Genomic DNA, 21,715 nt, shown 5'->3' with positions numbered 1-21,715 from the left:
AGCGTACAGGTGGTAGTGGAATCCATAGAGGAAATAAGTTTGCCAAGAGAGGCAGTATAAAGAGAAAATAGAAGGGGACCAAGGACGGAGCCTTGGGGAACTCCAACTGAGACAGGGCAAGGGGAGGAGGTATCATTAGAAAAGGAGACACTGAATGAGCGTTGGGAGAGATAAGAGGAAAACCATGAGAGGACAGAGTCACGGAGACCAAGCGATTGAAGAGTTTGAAGAAGGAGAGCATGATCAACGGTGTCAAAGGCCGCTGAGAGGTCAAGAAGAATTAGTATGGAGTAGTGGCCTTTGGATTTAGCTGCGATTAGGTCGTTAGTAACTTTGATAAGGGCAGTCTCTGTAGAGTGGAGAGGGCGGAAGCCAGATTGAAGGGGGTCAAGGAGAGAGTTGGAATTGAGGAAATGAGACACACGGGTAAAGACAAGTCTTTCCAGAAGCTTTGAGGAAAAAGGGAGCAAGGATATGGGACGGTAGTTAGAGAGGGTGGATGGGTCGATGGATGTTTTTTTTAGTATAGGTACTACAGTGGCATGTTTAAGGTCAGCAGGGACGATGCCAGAAGAGAGCGAGCAGTTGAAGATGTGTGTTAGAGAAGGCACGAGACAAGTGGAGAGAGATCTGATAAGGTGAGATGGGACAGGATCGAGCGGGCAAGTGGTGGGGTGAGAGGAGCAAAGAAGAGCAGCCACCTCTTGGTCAGTAGCTGGGGAGAATGTCTGAAGGGTAGGAAAGGCATGATCTATGTGTGATTGAGAAACAGAAAGGCAAGGAGGGGAGAATTCTTTCCTTAGCTGTTCAATCTTGTCAGTGAAGTAACATGCAAAGTTATCAGCAGTAAGGTTAGTTTTGGGGGTGGCCACAGCAGGGCGAAGAAGAGAATTAAAGGTGTCAAAGAGACGCCTGGGGTTGCGGGAACATGAACTAATGAGAGAGGAAAAATAGGACTGTTTGAACACAATATGAATTTATAATGGAGAAAGTCTGATTGGGTACGAGACTTCCTCCAGGAGCGTTCAGCACAACGGGAGCATCTTTGCAGGTAGCGCGTTGATTTAGTATGCCATGGTTGGGGGCGGGTCCTCCTTGAGGTGCTTGTTTGGAGTGGCGCTGCAGTGTTCAAGGCAGATGTAAGAGTAGAGTTATATATGGAGATGGCCTGTGAAGGACAGGAGAGGGAAGGGATGGACAGCAGTTGTGAATCAATGTCAGCTGACAACTGTTGGAGATCAAGAGAATTAAGGTCCCTCCTGAGTTGAGGGGGGTTAGGCTGAGGTTTTTGGGTGAGGGGGTATGTGAGAGCAAATGATAAGAGGTGGTGATCAGAGAATGGATATGGAGTGTTGCAGATATTCGATACTGTACATGCATAAGTGAAGATTAGGTCAAGGGTATTGCCAGCTACATGGGTGGGAGAATTTGCCCACTGCGATAGCCCGAGGGAGGAAGTAATTGAATCTGAATGTGTATTATTCTGTGTGTTTGTGTATTAGCATGTGTGTCCATGTATGCGTCTGTATGTGATATAGTATACAAATGAGGGGGAGGGAAGATGTATGGGGGTGGGAGTGGGGGCGCAGGGCAATTTTCGCACCAGGACCATGTGGTTTTTAGTTACGCCTCTGAATGGAGGGGTGTGTTTGTATGTAATGTTTGTGTTAGATTGCAGTAGTGTGTTTGCATGTTGTGTTGGTGTCTGATTGCTTGGATGTATGCACATACATATATACACTGTCACATACATACATTTTTACACAGATATACATACACATTAACACACAGATACACACATTTAAACACACTGACAAATACACACAAATTCCTATACATACTGACACATGCACACAACTTGACACATACACACACCTTGACACATGCACAGACACATAGATACACACTGACATATACACACACACCCAGACACACAGATGCACATCCTCACACGCAGATGCACACACACATGCACAGATGCCCACCTTGACACACACTGACATACAAACACACCTAGACACACAGATACACACACACTGACATGTATACACACGCATGGATGCACAACCAGACACACAGACAGACTCACACTGAAACACACATGCACACTGACACACAGATGCACATCCTCACACACAGATGCACACACATACACAGATGCCCACCATTACACACATACGCTGACCTACATACTTACTCAGATATACATATAAACATACAGACACACATACACTGTGACACAGATACACACACACACTCAGACACACACACATACTGTGACACCAATACACACGCAGACTCACACACACACACACAGAGATACACACACTCAGACACTCACACACACTCTTACACACACACTGTGGCACAGATACACACACACTCAGACAGACATGCTGTGAAAGAGGTACAAACACACTCAGGCACACATACTGTGACACGATGCACACGCTCAGACACACACACATTCAGATACACACATTGTGACACAGATAAACACAGACACTCAGACACACACACACACACACACACACACTGTGACACAGATACACACAGACACTCAGACACACACACTGTGACACAGATAGATACACACATACACACACACACACACACACACAATCTTATATAAACACATACATATTCATTTTTAAATTTGCAGTCACCCTCCTGTTAATATGCCTTTTTGTTTTCAGGAGGGTGGCTTGCTTGGAATTCTGCTGCAGCTGCTGGCTGAGGGGAGCGGGTGTAGTTGTTTGCTGCAGCTCTTGTCTCTCTCCCCATTCTGCCTATGCCTCCTTCACTGCCCCCTCCTCCTGTAGCTGGGAGGAAGTGATCTGCAGTCCTTCCCTCCCAGCCAGCAGATTTCACAGGGACCAGGTCACGGTCTTAAAGGGTAGTGGCACCCGACTGGGCCCCTGTTTTGCAATAAAGGAAGAATACCCATCGTACCAAGTGAGCCCCTTGCACACAAAAGGTATGTTAACATGGGGGGGGCTTAATTATAAACATTATGACATATACGGGTGCATGTATCTATATATCAGTGTGCATATATGTCAGTGTGTGTATCTATGTGTGCATCAGGGTGTGCGTATCTGTCAGTATGTGTATCTGAGTGTGTGTCAGTGTGTGTATGTGTCAGTATGTACCTCAATTTGTGTGTATGTGTCAGTGAGCTTATATGTGTGTATCTGTATGAGTTCTAATGTGTATGTAAATCTGTATATGTATGGATTTGCGATCTTTGTGTGTCTCTTTCTTCTCCCAGCCCTTTTGTGTGTCTTCTTCCCCAGCAGCCTAGTGGGTGTCTTTTTCCCCCTCAACCCCTCTTTGTGTTTCTTCCCCCAGTCCCTTTGTGTTTCTCTTTTTCTTTCCAGCCCCTCTGTGTGTCTCTTTGTCCTCCCTAGCCCCTCTGTGTAACTTTGTCCCGTCCTGCCTCTCTTTTTTCCCTCTCTTTGTCCTTCCCAGCCCTTTTGTGTGTCTCTTTGTCCCCCAGACCTCTGTGTCTCTTTTCCCCAACCCATCTGTGTCTCTTTGTCCTCCTCAGCCCTCTCTGTGTCTCTTTGTCCTCACAGAGACCCTTTCTGTGTCTCTTTGTCCCCCTAGCACCTCTGTGTGACTCTTTGTCCCTTAACCCCTTTGTGTGTCTCTTTTTTGCCTTCCTCAGACCCTCTATCTGTGTTTTCACCCCAGCCCTTTGTGTATCTTGCTGTCCTCCCAGCTCTTCTGTGCACCTATTCCCTTACCTGTCTGTGTGCCTCCCCTTAAGCCCTTTCTGTGTTTACCCCCCTGCCCTCTGTGTGCCTCTATCCCCCAGCCCTCTGTGTGCCTCTCACCCCCCCCCCACACACACACACCCTTTGTGTGCCTCTCCATTAGACATGTGCAATTAGATTTGTTCTGAATGTCAATTCGGATGACTTTCAGACAATTCGGACAATCAGAAAACTTCCAAATGTCCGAATTGCTAAATTGCAGAATTGCCGAAGTTCCGAATTGCAGAAGTTCTGAAGTTCCGAAATTGCTGAATTTCCGAAGTGTCGAAGTTCCTAAGTGTTGAAGTGCCGAAGTTCTGAAGCACAGTATTGCTGAAGTACTAATATATCTACCCAGTGGAAGAATGAAGAATGTTACACTGTATACAAGTTAAAATAAAAAGTAGCCAGAATTCAGCTGTAAGCATTTGCAACATTTACAACAATCAAGTAACACACATTCATATAAAATGTAAGTTACTTTGCCAGTCAATGGAATGACAGGAATGAATAAGTAGATAACTTGACTCATAACTCTAATAATAATTTGACTCATAACTATGATTGGTTACTTTCAAACCACCAATCAGAGTGTTGTTATGAGTCAAATTACACAGCGTGGGAAAATTCCAAAGAACTTTCCCACGCTGTGTAAAATAACAGAGAGCTCTCATTGGCTGGATTTCAAGCTAACCAATCAGAGTGCTGTGACAGGTAAATGTCCCCACCTTATACTAAATTAGGGCCCCCACCTACCGGGGACCGGGGGGGAGGACAATAGGTCCCCCCCCTATTATGTTACTTTAGGGCCCCCACCCGCCACTCAGGGGTGAGGGTCAGGGAGGAGGACAATATGTCCCCCCCTTATTCTGCTTTAGGGCCCTCACCCGCCACTCGGGGTGGGGGCCGGGGGGAGGATAATAGGTCCCCCCCTTGAAGTAATTTAGGGCCCCCATCCACCGCTCAGGGGTGGGGCCCGGGGGGAGGACAATAAGTCCCCCCGCTCATTTTTCTGATATAGGGCCCCCACCCGCCACTCAGGGGTGGGGGCTGGAAGGGGGCAATAGGCCACTTTTTTTTAGTTTTTTTAACGCGGTATAGCAAATAGGGGCAGATTATCTACTAATATTAAGTAATTTTTACTTAGTATTAGTAAATTTGGCTGAAAGGCCAATTTAGGTATTTCCGCCTTTGGTAGATAACTCCCTAATACCGTGGGAATTAGGGAGTTATCTACTAAGCGGCTGCAAGAGAAGTCCTGAAGTCGCGAAGTTCCGAAATTCCGAAGTGCCAAAGTTCCAAAGTTGCCAAAGTTCCTAAGTGTCAAAGTGCCGAAGTCCCGAAGTTCCGAATGCCGAACCAAATATTTTCACCATGCACATCCCTACTCTCCATGTGTCTCCTTAACACCCCATGTGTCTCATTAAGTCCCCCAATCCCTCCATATGTCTACTTAACCCGCAGCCCCCCATGTGTCTTATTAAACCCCCGAGTCCCTCCATAGGTCTCCTTAACATCCTCAGCCCCTTCTAGCTGTGCTATGCGCTCCCCTCCTGCCGGTCACCCAGGAATTACGCCCCCCGGGCCAGTGCCCCCTAGGCAGCTGACTAATCTGCCTAGTGGTCGTGTCGGCCCTGTATGTATGTGGCAGTGTATGTGTTTATATGCATACATCCCAGCAATCAAATGCCAACACTAAATGTAAACACACCCCTGCAATCAAACGCAAATATTACACACAAAGACACCCCCATATTAAAACAACAAAATTGTATGCAAACAAACCTTCTTTCAGATACCAACACTACACACGAATATACATCTGCATTTAAACAACACTACATACAAACACACCTCTGCTTTCAAACGAAAACACTAAACACAAGCACACCACTGCTTTCCAATGGCAACAGTACGTACAAATACACCCCTACATGCACACACATACTCCAGACAAAACCGTGCTTACATTCAAACGTATTAACACTGCTCACAAATACAACCCTGCAAATATGGGCAAATGGTAGATCCCAAGCAGGCATAGCATTGTGGAAGTTGGGCAACAGATAGGGATCTAACTTTTGATGACTCTTGCGCTGTAGGGGGGACAAGGGCTCTCTCAACATTAGTTCCGCCACTGCTCATGTGCATAGAGAGGTCCATGAAGACATGGTTTGATGAGTTTAGTGTGTGTAGTGTAGCTGGAATAGTGGAACTGTGTGTGTTATTATAATATTGCATTTGAAATGTTTTAAAATTTTATGTCAACATTGAGGATAAAAGTGAATTTAGAGTCAGAATGAGGCATACAGTTAGTGTTAGTGGAGTATTTGTGGCTTCTTTACAATGTGTTAAAGGTTAGGGTAGCATATAGCAATAGGGTTTGGAATGTGGAGATATCGGCTGGCTTATTCACTAAAGTGAGAATTGTCAGGAATTCTAAATTAATTTCAAATCGAAGGCCATAATAGACAAAGTAAAGAAAAGGTTTAGGACTGTTCACCAGCTCTGCTTTGAAACAGTCTTATTTCTCTACATCCTGCCTGCACATGGGGTGATGGAAGAGGTAGTCCATTTTCAGGTTCATATTGGGGTCTGGGGAACCCTACGTCATTTTTTAAAAACAACATGCCTGCCATGAGTGGTGTTGAGAGAGAGATTATTGTCTCTCTCATATTTAATATTGTGTCTCATGACTTCACACAGGTTGAGAGGTCATTTATTGAATTGCTATTGTTTTTGTCCACTTCAATATTTGACTACTTTCAGCTGCAATTTGCCACTTCAGCATGCTTTTTTTTAGTGCCATCAGGCTAAGCCTCCACTTATCCAGGAAAACCCATACACTGGGCAAGGAGAGATACCTTCAGACACTATACTTTTTTCACTTCTTAGTAGATTGGCTCTTTACAGAATAGGATATTGTATCAGGCTCAGGTTTACAGAATTTTCTCATTATACTCGTTCTTTATTCCTTGGACTTTGCAATATTGTGAAATTAAGTATTTTTTGTATTGTTAGGTTAGTTATCGTCACCTTAAATTATGAATGCAACAGTTTATTTACTTAATTAGCTGCAATTGTGTACAACACCACTAGATGTCACTGCTTCCATAGTTTTAGTCTTTTCTGTGGATCTACATCAGGCATCTGCTCCCCGTAATATTTTGGATGAACGACTCGCCTGATTCTCTCTATTGCATTCAAAGATTTCTAGAAGTTTTAGTCCATCAACATGTAGTAGAAACTGAGTTTGCGATTCCTGATCCTGCAGCGGAGCACCCACCATTGCTAAACAGTCATACTTCTCCTCTATCATTAGTTTATACTTCCACAAGCCCAGACATCTCTTTGATACATTCAACTCTCTTCTTCCTGCGCTGTGGACACACCCCAAACTAACCTTTCAGCTGATAGCTTTGCATGCTATTTTATGACAAGATGAACCAGTTAGGAAAATAACTCCCCCACCACCCCCTCCTTTGCTCCTCTCTCTCTCAACAGCATTTGGACCGTACCTTTCCTACTCTTCAGGCCTTCTACTCGGCTACAAAACAGCAAGTGGCTGCACTTCTCCTTTCCTCCCTCCTTTTATAATATTGTAAAGTGCTGTGGAACCATTTTGTGCTACATAAATGCCAATAATAATTCATGTGATCATGCATCCCTCAAGTACATTCAAGCTGAACAAATATTTAGCATTATATATTACACACTTGAGATAAAAGCACGCAGTATTATTAAAGTCAATAGTGTTACACTTTATTGCAAATTATTTCATTTTACATTACAATTTTACGTATGTTCTATAGAACTTCTAGATAGAGACTATCTTTAAAAGTGAACCTATTAAACTAATTCTACTTAAGAAAAATTAGCATTTGTTATTCTTGGGTTAATGACTAGCGTAAATCCTGTTGATCTGTTAAACATTTATTAATTTAGTTTTATATTGTGGATTTTAAGTGCGTATCCCTTAAAGGAACACTGGTTACCATAACAACTTCACCGAAATGACATTGTCATGATGCCAGGAACATGAAGTTGTTATGATGCCAGCTTCTTGAACAACTCAACCACAAAGTCTGCCTCCAGCGCCAGGTATCCAGGTCCTCCAGGAGCATTCGGCATATAAAACTGAGTTATAGGAAGCGATGAGTGCAACCAATGGGAGCAACGTTTCAGCCTGCACAGAGGCCTGTGTGCAGGCTGAAATGTTGCTCTTTTGTTCCAACAAATATGCTTTTTGTAATATCCTGAGTTCCTGACTTTCTTCATATCTGCTAAATTGGGTTTGCCAACCTTGGGCCTGGAGCACGTGGATTGTATGCGAGAGTGCAGGATATTTTTGTGTATACTACTATAGCTGTGGGGCAGGGAGAGAAGTGATATCAGCTGGGGGAATGTAGTGAAGTAGTAAATGAAAAGGGGGGCAACTAAAGTTGAATGTCCATAGTGGTGTTATGGACATGGACAGATAGAGGTTTTCCATTTGTTGTATAGGGCATGGGAGGTGTTTTTTTATGACCATGGTTTCAGGCGCTAAGGTTTTAGTGGTCAGGTTGGACGCAGCATTCTTTCCTTGAATTGTGGCAGCACTATATCCTGGGTCAGCCCTGGCTTTAGTCTGTTTTCACTGACATGTCGTTGGTTATCTATTTACCAACATTCACTGTTTTATAAATAGACCCCTTAATGAGTGACTGAATCAGTGGACCACGGGTTAAATATCACTGGCAAGTAGCACCATGCTTACTAAGTATGGAACATCTGAAAAAATCTAAATCAATATTTGTTTTCTTCTTAATATTTCTCCTCTTATGTACATTTATTTTCCCTTTAACGTTCTGTTTCTCTCTTTGCTCCAAAAAGCTGTCCCGACAACCAACCAGCCACAGCCCCTCTCTCCTCCTGTGATTAAGGAACAAGCAGATGAAATAACCTTATATGGAAAGCTGGTTAAATTTCAGCATATCTTTCCAGTGTGGAACATCCAGTGCCAGAAAAACACCTCAAATACTCCTGCAAACATTGCAACATCCACACATTATGTTTAAGAATATATATATCCAAACATTATGTTTATTAAATATATATATGGTGTGCGTATGTGTTTTAAATGTTTTTATACCTAAAAATATTACCAAATGGGTCCCTGCTATTATTTAGATTAATTTAATTTGTTGGAAAATTGTTCAGTTAAATTACAAATTAAATGTATTTGAACAGCAGATGAATTACCCTGCTCTAAGGAACAAATTGCGGCTACAATAATGGTTTAATGTGAAAGGGAAGGTAATGATTTAGGTATTATTATATGGTAAGGTGGGTTGGTGGTATCATTAGTGTAGTTGCCATTTAGGGAAAGTGGATTAAACAAATGAAGGCAAATTGCTTGCAAGTCAACTGCAAATAGTCAATAAAATCGTATACAGAGATTCAGCTTTTTAAACCAAACAACAACCTGAGAATAAAATGAACAGATTTTCCGTGTGAACTGCTGAAAAGTTAACAGCCAATTTTTGATAACCAAATGGAATATAAGTGCCTGTAACTATTATTATTCCAGTGATGCAGGTTTTAAATAATACAATATTGCAGTATATGTAATACTTTCTTTATTGCACTTAAACATATTTTAAAACAAACTTTTGAAAGTTGCTCCTCTAAGAAGTCTAAGGTAGCCACATGCATGTATAAAAATATGTACATATATATTGCTTAAAAGTTCAAGTCCAAAGCTACTAGCCAAACCTTAAAAGTTACTCACCACTGGAGTTTATGGTAAACTCGCAAGGGCTACATTTTCACTTGCCAAAGGCTAGTGACGAGTGTAATTTTGAGTCCTACATATATAGATATATATATACACATGTGTGTGCAAATATAGCTTTCTTTTTTTTTCCATTTAAAAACAGTGATACAAGTATGTACCTCAATGAACCTAAACATAAGTTTAGTGATGAGCGAGTTTAACCAAGCAATGCGCTTTATACAATAAAAAATTTTCTTACATATTGCACTCTTAAATGGCTTAGAATTTTTTAAATTGAAAAACAGAATTATGCTGTCTTGTGTCCCACGCTATTCAGATAAGATATAATTTGTAGATATTTTTTTGTCTCTGAAGAATAATGGATTACCTGGAATATAAATTCACAGAAAATGGAACCTATATTCCCTGCTTGACCCCCGTCATTTCCCATGTTCATTTCCCATGAGTCAAGAAGCCGTAATCCCTTTAAATTCTCAATAAGCGAAAGACAAGTTTGTTTTATTGTCTGCTATCCAGCAAAATACATCATCTTATGCATCACAATCAATTATCACTGTCATAAAACATTTGGGCCGACATGGCATGATGTGTAAACAGTTGAATACCAGTCACGTTATAAAACACAGCTAATTTGGGAAATATTGCCTAATTAGGGCAGCAGTTGGAGTGAAGCTACATGATTAAATGCTAACACAATAACTGCAAGAATCGCTGTTAAATAAATATTGCATGGTGTGGATAAATGGACCCAAGTGGATTATTTATGATGTCAATTACTTGCTGAGTCAGAACTGAAGAGACCTCCTGAAAGACAATTTACTTCAGCCACTTAGGTACCTCTACCTAGAAAAGAAAACAAATACAGAAATATATTAAGGTTCTGTGTCATATTCCAAAGCTGGGACAAATGCCATAGGCCAGATTCCTTCTGAATATATATGACAATGGGCTTTAACTCTTGGGTCGGTGTACATAACTAGATTATATCAGGCACATCATAAGTCTAACTGGCTTCCCTGGTGCAACAAAGACCCCTTTTACACTGAATGTTTCTTAAAAAAAAAAAATTTTTTGTTGAATATATTTTCAGCTTGTACTCCCAGAACTATGTGTCGTCTTAATACTGGGAGGGGAAAGGGCTATTCTTTAATCACTGTTCCAGTGTGGAGGATTCAACTGGGAAAGTCCTTGTAAGGACTAGAGCAACCAGGCCCGAGTGTCGTCCAGTGCCTGGGGGTGCTAAAGTGAATTCCCCATTCGGTTCCAGGGCCCCAGTCAAGCCACGGCGGCTGAGGGCAGAGGTTCTGCGGTTTGTCCCCTGTTCCAGCTAGGAAGCGGTCTTTTGGCGGAGGTACTCAGTCGGGGTACAGGGAGCTCCGCTACAAGTCTATTGCATTTTAACAACCTTTGTCTTTAAAGGACAATACTCCAAAATGTAATGTCCAACCCATGTAACTTCAGTCATCTTATTGATGACTAATAAGCAGGAAATTCAATAGGGCCATTTGGTCATCAGAGACAAGACTATATATGTGGTTCCTGCTTGATCAGAAGTGAGAGACAGAGGGAGAGTAAAGCTGAAGGGAGCAGAGAAGGAAGCGTGGGTAGGTGCTTTAATTAATAAACCAGGAGGACCTGTTTCCCTCACACCCCAACCATGGGCTGCAGATGAGGGCGTTAATATAAAAGACCAGGGGTAACCTAGTATCCCCCCCCAGGCCCCACCTAAAATATTGAGCAGACTAGATGGTCCGAATGGTTCTTATCTGCTGTCACATTCTATGTTTCTATGGGCGATGATTCGGTAGTGAATTATATATATAGGGAGTGGGCATGGCATTGTTCACTACACTAAAAATTATGTCCGATCCAATGGATGGCACAGAGTCTTTAAGCCCCTAGCCCTCCCCAATAGAATAGAATTTTCCTAATAATGGTGAGGAGGGGGGGGGGGGGGCGGGCAAATAATCTGATAATAATAATAGGGCTTTTCCCATACTATACAAACACAGTCTCCATGGAGCTCTTGATAAGACAACAGGAATTAATTTTTTGGGCATTTTTTTTTCCAGTGTGGTTTTTTCGCAACATGATTTTTCTATATTTATTTTAATAGGAGCCATTGGAACATTATGGATTCTTATAGGCCCTTTTTGTTGCCTGAAGAAAAGAAGATTGGAGATTTGATAAATATAATAACATTTATTATTTTACTTACTTTTTCCAACACCAAGCCTCCTTTGACACTGCTTACCTCCAGGTCTTTTTGCAACATCATGGAGGATGCATGGCCTCCTCAACGATGGTCCAATCCAATGGGACCATATATACATCCATGCTGCGTGCACATCCAAACTTCCCCATAAATTGAAATCAAATCAGTTCTTTCCTATGGGCACTTGCCCTTCATGTGACCGCCACAAGAGGTGGATTTAAGCCTGAAATGTAAACATTGCAGTTTCTAAAGAAAAGCAATGTTTACATTGCATAGTTAAACCTATGGGACCACTGCACACATGCCACTTCATTGAGATGAAGTGGCCTGGCTGACCTTAGTTGTCCTTTAAAAAAGACCCATTTAGAACCACTACTTCCATTTTTAACTCCTCACTGAGTCAATGAGTGAGAGGTTAGAATCAAAACCAGTTTGGGCAAATTTAGTTTGAAACGCAATTATGCAATCAAAGTTTTGGAAAACTGGAACAGAGCATGGCTGTATTTGGTGACTTAATTAGAGCATGGCTGTACTTTGACTCGCCTAAAAGGTTTTTTCATTTCATAAAAAAAAAAATGATTAGGCATAAACAAATTTTTCCGCCATGTAAAGTCTAACTTTTACTAAATGTAACATATAAGCACTGATGTCCTTAAATGTCCTCATGGAAATCAGTTTCTTGTCCTGAGCAAAAGATAAAATACACATATGGGCACCAACATGTATTCTGTTTATATATCTATTCTGGGACATGCAAAGCTGTTCAGTTCTCATCAGGTTTTTCCTTCTACAACCAACAATAAGCATCCAATGTATGCACTTTTTAAAGTGCTAGTAGATTTGATACCAAAACTTTATATTGAAAGAAAAACCCTATTTAAAAATAGGTCTTTCTCCCACCTGCCAGTCAGTTCTTCAGCATAAACTCTATGCTGATGAAAGGCTTGGCTGACAAGGGAGAGCAAAAGAGACCTCCCACAGGTGAATGTTCTGCTCTTCACACAATAGCAACATAACTGAGCCAGCATGTCAAGGTCAAACAGAAGGTCTGTTTGGGCGAACTGAAGGTGGGCATTTCAGAAGAGTAACAACCACGAAACTTAGGAAAAGGGGGCCGTGGATTGGAGGTAAGATGTGTATATCTCAGCTTTTTACAGTGACTACATCATGTATCTCTGTGATATATGATGTATTTAATGTATTTGGGGAGATTTAGGATATCCTTAAAATTAAGTGACAGGTTCAACCTTAACTTCCAAGAAAAAAAAAAATTAGCTCTGATACATCTTGACTTAAAGAATCGGTTATAGACTCTTCCTTGTAACCTATTATGTCTATCCATCCATCTATTCATCCATCCACACATTTGAGATGCTTGTCCAATATTAAACTCCAATCGACCCACTGTAATTTACACATTTTTAATTTGATTGCTCACCTTTTTCAGTTTTTTGATGTTACTAGTTCTGATGGATTCCAGGAGTTGATCCCTGCTGTTCTTTTCTGAAGGTCCTGTCTTTTCCACTATTCTCCTTTGTGATGCAGGAGAGAGGGAATTCCTGATGTTTTCATTAATAAGGGGTGGTGCAAGAGGGGCAAATGGTGGAGGAGGTGGAGGAGGGGCAGGAACATCTCCTTTTTTTAAAGTATTTCTCTGTGAGATTTTAGGAGATGGCAGAGGTGATGACTTGGGAGTAACTTTCTTAGGAGGAACAATCTTGGGAACTTCCAAGGTGTCTTTTTTATTGTTGTCTGAACCTTGTAACAATTTCTGCTCTGCTAACCTGCGCTGCCGTTGTTTGTCCATGTTACGGCTGAGCAAGTTTGTTACTGTCATGCGTGGCCCTGCTAATTCAAAGTGGTAGCCAAGTTTTAGTAAAGTGGTGTTCTCTTTAAGCATTTTAGCTATCTCCATCTCCGTTTTGCCTCCACAGATATGGCGCTGGTTGTGGAAGCGTAACTCAGTCAGTGTATTGTTGTGCTGAAGAGCTCTGAAGATAGCCAAGATTCCCTTTCCTGTGACATGGTTGGAATCCAGGTTGATACTGGTGATAGTTTTGTTCGATTTCAGCATTGCAGCAATGACCAAAGCGATGTGGTCATCTGCACGAGTGTTGGCCAAAGAGAAAATCTTGACTACTGTATTGAATTCAAGTGCCTCAGTAAAACTCATTAGAGTTTCTATTGTGATGCAGTCTGAGTTGTTAAGGTTGAGTTCTATTATTTCACTATCATTGTTTTTCACTTTCTCCAAGAGTTCATCAAACATACTGGATGACTCATCATCTTTGCCACCTTCTGCCTGATTCTGAGTTCCATTTTCTGGAGCTCCAGACTCTGGCTCAACAGTTTTTGGCAACATCTTTTTTCCCTCCTCCACTGATGTATTCTTTTTAGATGGTGGTATTTCTTTTTTTACTTCTGTCTCAGACTTTTTATTGGATATAGGCTTTTTTTCTGGCTGTTTTTCATTTTTCACCTCTTTCTTTTCTGGCGTTTCTTTTGCATTTGCCTTTTCTTTGACCTCTTTAGTGCTTTCTTTCTCATTTTCTGCTTGTTTTGTACTTACTTCTCCAACTGTTTTTTTAGACTCAGTTCTTTCTATCTTTTCCTTAACCATACTCTTGCTGGTCCTATCTTCTCCCTGTTTCTCCTTTGTCTTGGTAACTTGGGGAACCTGAATATCCTTTTTTTTTTCCTCCTCTTTTTTATTAACACTTCCCAATGATTTTGATTCCTTTACATCTTTAGACACTTTGTTACTACGGTTATTCTGTTGGAGAGGTTCGGTGCTCTTTTCTTCACTTTTTTGTTTCTCCTTTAACTTCTCTTGAGCTTTTGCAGCCTGTCAAAATAATAAAATAATCAAAGATATTAGTTTAGTGAACAACTACTCTTAAATGGCATTTATATTTATAATGCAGACAATTTGTACTATATTAATAATGCAGATGCAAAAAAATAATTAGTCTTTATCAGTAGAACTGGTATTGTCTTTTGTTAAAATTTAAAACCAGTCCTAAAGGCTCGCTTACCAGACCAGGATTTAGGGATTATCCAGTTGTGTCTAAGGTCTAGAAAGAAAATAAATAAATAAATAAAACACACCTTGACACAACTGGGAAATCCTTAAATCCTGGACGGGTTTGCGTGCCTTGAGGACAGTTTGGAAACCACTGCCTTAGAGTATACAGAACACTCTGGTACCTCCACCATCCCTACATGACATCTGTCTGGTCGTAAGGTAAATTTAGCCGAACAGATCCAGTCAAGTACCATTGAAATGTGTACGAGGTGGGCTTCCCCTGTGTGACTGAAAATGGCAATATCATCCAGGTACACAAATGCATAGTCCTGAAATCCCTCCAGAAGCTGGTCAGTCATCCTTTGAAAAATATTTGCCAATAACCTTTGCACAGGTTGATGGTAGTCAGGTAATTTCCTCCGGTCATTCGGTCCAGTAATTCATCTACCCGGGGAATGGGGTAGGTGTCGGTTACTGTTCAGTCGTTAATTTGTGGTAGTCAATACAGAAGTGGTTCATACCATCCTGCTTCGGTACTAGGACTACCAGAGAGGTAGGGCAGGTTCTATCACTCCTAACTCTAGCATGTTCTGAATCTTACTTTCTCTGACTGCCTGGGGGATCTGATATGGTTGCTGCCATGAGGGCGCATGTCCTTGGGTCTCAACCTGATGAACTGCCAGGGTAGTGTATCCCGGCACTGCTGAAAACATATCTTGGTGTCCCCACTGCAGTCGGGAAGCATGCTCTCTCTTAGTAGGGCTAAGTTTGGTCTCCAGACTGACTTGTTCTATGGTCCCTGGAGACCTGGTTAGTAAGTCGGGTAAGGGGAGGTAGCCACTGTCCTTGAAAGCTGGGGCACATACCGCCGCCAATTCCGCCAGTCTTTCTAGGTAAAACTTGAAAGGGCTTCTGTACCCTTACATCCTGACAGTAGGCACTATATATGTAGTGTTGCTGATGCACTCCACTATTTGATACAGTCCCTGCCATTCGGCCTGCAATATGTCTTGCTTAATGGGTCTAAGGGCTAGGACTTTTTTATCTATTTCTATCCCTGGCACCTTGTTCATACCCGTATTTCTGGTGCTGTTGGGTCAATCGCAAGTTCTTCCGAATGGATTCAATTAGTGATTGCAATCGGTCCCTCATATCTGGGATGATGGCGGTCCTTCCTTTTACCATGTCCCCATCCCAGAGCTCCCATATAAGGTCTAGTGGCCTCCTCAACCTCAATCCATGCAGTAGTTCGAAGGGTGAGAAGCCTGTGGACTTTTGAGGTACTTCCCTGTAGGCAAATAGGAGGTGGGGTAGAAATTTTCCCCAGTTTTTACACAAGGCTGTGAAAGTCCGAAGCATTTGTTTAAAGGTGCCTTTAAAATGTTCACATAGCCCATTCGTTTGGGGGTGGTAAAGGGAATTTAGGATGGGTTTAACCCTGCAGCGCTAACAGAGTTGGGTTATTGCAGCTGTGAATTGGGTTCCCTGATTGGACATGATCTCTCTGGGAAACCCAATCGGGTGAATACTATAACTAGTGCCTCTACGGTTTCTGTAAGGGCTATGGCCTCAGGGTACCGGTTGGCATAGTTTACCACGGTTAGGATGTATCTCTTCACTGAGGGGCTGGGATTACTCAGGGCCCCACTATGTCCACCGCTACCCAGTAGAATGGTTCCTCGACTATAGGTAGGGGATTCAACTTTCCCATAGGGTGGTCCCCTCTTTTTCCCACCCTCTGTCAAGTGTTGCAGGTCCTGCAATATTCCTGAAAAATGCCTACCTCATGTAGTACCGTCCGGTACTCTTCGGAGGAGCCGGGATGTGTTCAGGGTATGCAAGTGGGGTTCCCCCATAGTGGCTTGCCATGGATACAATGTGCAGCGGCTCGTGTATAATGAGTTTGGGGGTGATCCCATCCTCCTCGGTTCCAGAGCGGGCAGTTTATTTTGATGTGCCCCAGTTGATTGCACCTGTGGCATAGCGGTCTCATTTTTCAGAGGGGGGCTGCTTCCGGTGTCTGGGTAGTCGGGTAGGTGCAGGCCGGTAGTCAAGTCATCAGTGCATGCTGGCGGGGGCCAGAACGGTTGGCACTCGGGCTTTCAGTACCTCAATCGCTTGAACCATCACTTGCAAGATCATGTCCTTCAAGGGGTTTGAGCCCAAGTTGCTAGCCACCATCGTACATCCCTCTGGAATTCATATTCTTCTGTGATCCTTGTGAGGAGGTACTAGATCTGTCACTCTCCATAAGTTCGGCGATGAGTGAGGTTTTTTACTTATTGCTCGCTCTCGAACTTCCAGTAGATTCTTCAACATGGTTCACTTTAGTAGTTGGTACTGCTGGTCCATTTGTTTTCTTGCTCGGGACATTCATTCAGTCGGGAGAGAATCCTGCCACTGCCACCAGATGTAACAGAGCTCCTGTAGCTAGAGTGGTACCTCTGTTGTAAGTCTCTCTGTCAATGTCAATATACCTACCATGCAAACTAAGGGGTTCTTAACAATACACAAATAAAGACGTATTACCAGGCCTTAAATGGCCGGACTTAACATGAATATAAGTACAGCAAGAAGTGTAGAATAGTCAGACAGACCAAGATCAGGATTGAAGGCAGAAGGATGAATGTAGAAGAATGCCAAGGGCCAAGGATACCAGAAGAATGGATAAACGAGAAACAAGCCAAAGTCAAATATCAGAAAAGTCTACACTAAATAAAGGCACTCTTGGGCTACAAAGACCAGGGCAGGGCAAGGAAGTGATGTCAAAGGGAGGTATACATAGGGCTAAGTGTGAGCTGATAGGCTAGGGAACAGATATAAATTGAGTGTTAGTCCAGATGTGAAATAGGTTACTTCCCCTTTAAGGGGCCAAAGACAACGAAGGCGCATGCCCCCAATAACACTCTCCCAGATCCCGCAAGACGAATATTGAATATAGCACCTGCTTACCCAAACATCAGTACACAGTAAACTCACCCAGGCGCCTCTGTCTGGGAAATAATTGTGTCTGCTATCACAAAGATCGCAAAAAGATAAATAATGATGGCAAAAATATAAATAAAAAAACATTGTATTATATATTCCTAAAAGGTCTGATCCAAGCACCTATTCAGTGAAAATAGCTCTCGGATCTCTTGGGTATTGCCCAAACGACACGGGGTTAAAGTTCTGGCCTGTTGCTAAGAGAGTTCAGGCTGAAAATAGTTCTATGCGGAGGGCACATGGTCTTAACAAGAGCTCTGGCTGTTGGAGACAGGGGGGGCTCCCTCCCACTCATAGGGAGCAATTGGTCTCCCGGACAAGATGTATATCTCCTCCAAAAAGCACCTTCCTAGCCAATTGGTAAGGGGGTGAAAACCAGGGGACAATATGACCGGGACAAGGCACTGAACGTGGCCGAGATTCCATAATGCTTTTCTTTGTCATTCAAAAGGCATATAAAGCATCATGGTTGAGTTGTAGTTCTACAAGATCTGGGGATCTACCTTTTGGGCACTCCTGCTGTAGAGTGCTGTTGTGATAGTGCTGCAATTATAAGAGTCATTACAGCTGTTTTAAATGTCACCTCCATTGTTAGGGGCAAATAGGGGCAAGATAACCCAACATGTTGTAAATTATGACTCCTTTTTCAGGCTTATTGTTGTTATTGGTAGTCTAAAAGATGTATGCACAGATTACTTGTTTTATTGTTCTTAGCAGTTTTTACAATGGGGTAGAAGCCTGTGAAGATGTAAAGTTATTACCCCTTTTTCTGACCATGGGTGTACTAAGCAGTAAGGCATTTCAGGATGCAACATTTTCTCACACAGCAGACCTAAACAGAAATGAACTAAAGGACAGATGATTGTAAGGAAAAATATGCATTTGAATGAATCTAAGCAATGTAGCCACATCTGTTTGCATATCAAAAAGAATAACAAATCCATTGATGTTGATTCAGTCTATGGGCTATATAAACATCACATGAATTGTAGTTTATAAACATCTGCAGTTCCTGTTAGCAAAAAAGTAATTCTGATGTTTGTGAACTACAATTACCATGATGTGATGCTAAACTAATTCTTATCCTCAGAAATGTGTTCTCTATGTTCAGAAGCATCTGTGTTCACATTAGTAGGTTGTGAATTTTGCTAATGTCTGTGAGCTTCCCATAATGAAAATGAGAAATTTGCATATTGTCTAGGTTAGACAATAGCTATTCTTGGCCTCGTCACTGTCTCTCCATCACCCAGACTCCTTTATTCTAAAGCAAAAATTCTGCCAACTGGGATGTCTGCTGAGGTGCCAGCATGCCACAGTTGCCAGCTATCTGTACATTCACTTACTTACCTTCCCAAGCACATTAGCTGCTTTTCTAGGACATATTAAAAAAACAAATAGGGAGGGGTGTATTAAAAAGTATGAGTCAAACTACATGCATTGAGCAAAGATGGAACATCTTAACTTCTGTGGCTGGGAAAGTATTTGAAAAGTTATTAAGGGATAATATTCAAGAATTCTTGAGAAGAACGTTATGAAGCACAGGTCATGTCCAACTAACTTGATTGCATTCTACGAAGAAGTAATTAGAAGTATAGATCAGCATGTTGCAGTGGATGTGATTTACTTGGATTTTGCCAAGGCATTTGATACGGTTCCACACAATAGATTAGTGTTCAAACTCAAAGAAATCAGTCTACATGAAAATGCTTGTTCTTGGGTAGAAGATTGGCTTAAAAATAGAGTACAGAGAGTTGTCATTAATGGTACATTTTCAAGCTGGACAGAGGTGGCAAGTGGTGTCCCTCAGGGGTCTGTTCTGGGACCCCTTCTATTTAACATATTTATTAATTATCTTGAAAAAAGTATTAGTCATGTTTCAGTGTTTGCAGATGACACAAAACTCTGTAAAGTAATACAATGTGAGCAAGATATTACTTTGCTGCAGAGGGATTTAGATAGACTTGGGAACTAGGCACTCAAATGGCAGATGAAATTTAATGTAGAAAAATGCAAAGTTATGCACTTCGGCGTAAATAATGCACAAGCAAGTTATACCCTAAATGGAAGCGAATAAGGGATAACAACACACGAGAAGGACTTGGGAATTGTTGTACACAACAAACTCTGCAACAATGTGCAATGTAAATCAGCAGTGGCTAAGGCCAGTAAGGTATTGCCATGCATGAAAAAGGGCATTAATTCTTGGGATGAGAATATAATTTTGCCTATTTATAAATCACTGGTAAGACCACATCTTGAATATGCTGTGCAATTTTGGGCACCTGTTCTAAAGAAGGATATTATGGCACTAGAAAAAGTGCAGAGGTGGACTACAAAATTAATAAAAGGAATGGAACATTTTAGCTATGAAGAAAGGTTGACAAATTTAAACCTACATTTTAGCTATGAAGAAAGATTAACAGGGGGCGGAGCCTAACCATCGAGAGGAGCAGACGTGTGTGTCCCAGGCTGCCGCTGGAATAAGCAATTTATATGGTATTAAACCCGGTTAACCAGCAATTTAACCCATTGAGGGGCGATATAGAGCTTCAAGGGGACCCAATGACACGACTTATGCACTTATGAACTTCGGCGTAAAGAATACACAAGCAATGTATACCCTTAATGGAAGCGAATTAGGGATAAGAACACACAAAAAGGACTTGGGAATTGTTATAGACAACAAACTATGCAACAATGTGCAATGTCAATCAGCAGTGGCCAAGGCCAGTAGGGTATTGTCATGCATGAAAAAGGGCATTCATTCTCGGGACGAGAATATCATTTTGCCTCTTTATAAATCACTGGTAAGACCACACATTGAATATGCTGTGCAATTTTGGGCACCTGTTCTAAAGAAGGATATTATGGCACTAGAAAAAGTGCAGAGGCGGGCTACAAAATTAATAAAAGGAATGGAACATATCAGCTATGAAGAAAGGTTAACAAATGTAAACCTATTTAGTTTAGAAAAGCGTCGCCTGAGAGGGGATATGATAACATTATACAAATATATTAGAGGCCAATACAAACCATTGTGTGGAAATCTATTCACAAACCAGACTTTACATAGGACACGAGGTCATGCGTTTAGAATAGAAGAAAGAAGATTTCGTCTAAGGCAAAGGAAAGGTTTTTTTACTATAAGAACAATCAGGAGGTGGAATTCCATGCCTGAAGAAGGGGTTTTATCAGAGTCCATACAGATGTTCAAACAGCTACTAGATGCATACTTGCAAAAACAGAATATTCAAGGATATAATCTTTCAATGTAGGGTAATAACTGCTTGATCCAAGGATAAATCTGACTGCCATTCTGGGGTCAAGAATGAATTTTTTTCCTAGCTTGTTGCAAAATTGGAAGTGCTTCAAACTGTTTTTTCTTTTGGATCAACAGCAAAAAACATATGTGAGGAAGGCTGAACTTGATGGACGCAAGTCTCTTTTCAGCTATGTAACTATGTAACTATGTAACTATGACTTACGACCTAGACGAGCCGTTTAATCAAGGGAGACCAGAGTACCGCCGCTGCGGCCTGCTACACCGGAGCTAGGGAGAAGCGGCCGATCTTCCCGCTCATCGATAGCTCACTAGTCTGGGCACTCTCCTACCCCCTCCCCCGGACTGGCGGGTGTCATCCTGGTCCCTACGCGACTATCTGAACACAACAACAAGGCACCTACCTCCATACCTGAAACGGGGCCTAGTCAAGCTCGGAGTGCCGAACTAAGATGGCGTCTGAGATCCAGCCTGGAGAGAGCCCTTAGCTCTGTGGACCGCATACTGCAGCGGCTGAACGAACACTTCTGAAGGTTCTGGAAAGCTCTGGAGAACTGCCAACCCATAATGCCGCTCCAACACCAAGTGGAAGAGCGGAGAGGCATGAGCCGGAGAGCGAGGAGGACCCCCTCGGGCCTAGCTACATTTGACAAGCCTGCAACTCATATTAATGGCC

The 21,715-nt window shown here is 42.1% G+C and overlaps 1 protein-coding gene across 1 annotated transcript in view; it reads right to left on the bottom strand.

Moving 5' to 3' along the window:
* Positions 1 to 9,250: 9,250 nt before the first annotated feature.
* Positions 9,251 to 21,715, bottom strand: part of LMOD1 (leiomodin 1) — a 28,746-nt gene continuing 16,281 nt past the window's right edge. Inside the window, exons 2-3 of the mRNA XM_063444389.1 lie at positions 13,188 to 14,594; positions 9,251 to 10,377 (exon numbers count right to left, since the gene is read on the bottom strand). Coding sequence (XP_063300459.1) covers positions 10,351 to 10,377; positions 13,188 to 14,594 — 1,434 coding nt within the window. The 3' untranslated portion in view covers positions 9,251 to 10,350. The remainder of the gene's footprint in view (positions 10,378 to 13,187; positions 14,595 to 21,715) is intronic.

The sequence above is a fragment of the Pelobates fuscus genome, chromosome 1 (assembly GCF_036172605.1).
Source record: "Pelobates fuscus isolate aPelFus1 chromosome 1, aPelFus1.pri, whole genome shotgun sequence".
In the NCBI taxonomy this organism is placed as follows: Eukaryota; Metazoa; Chordata; class Amphibia; order Anura; family Pelobatidae; genus Pelobates; species Pelobates fuscus.
Note: the sequence above shows the minus strand (reverse complement) of the source record. Positions and strands in the feature narration are given on the sequence as shown.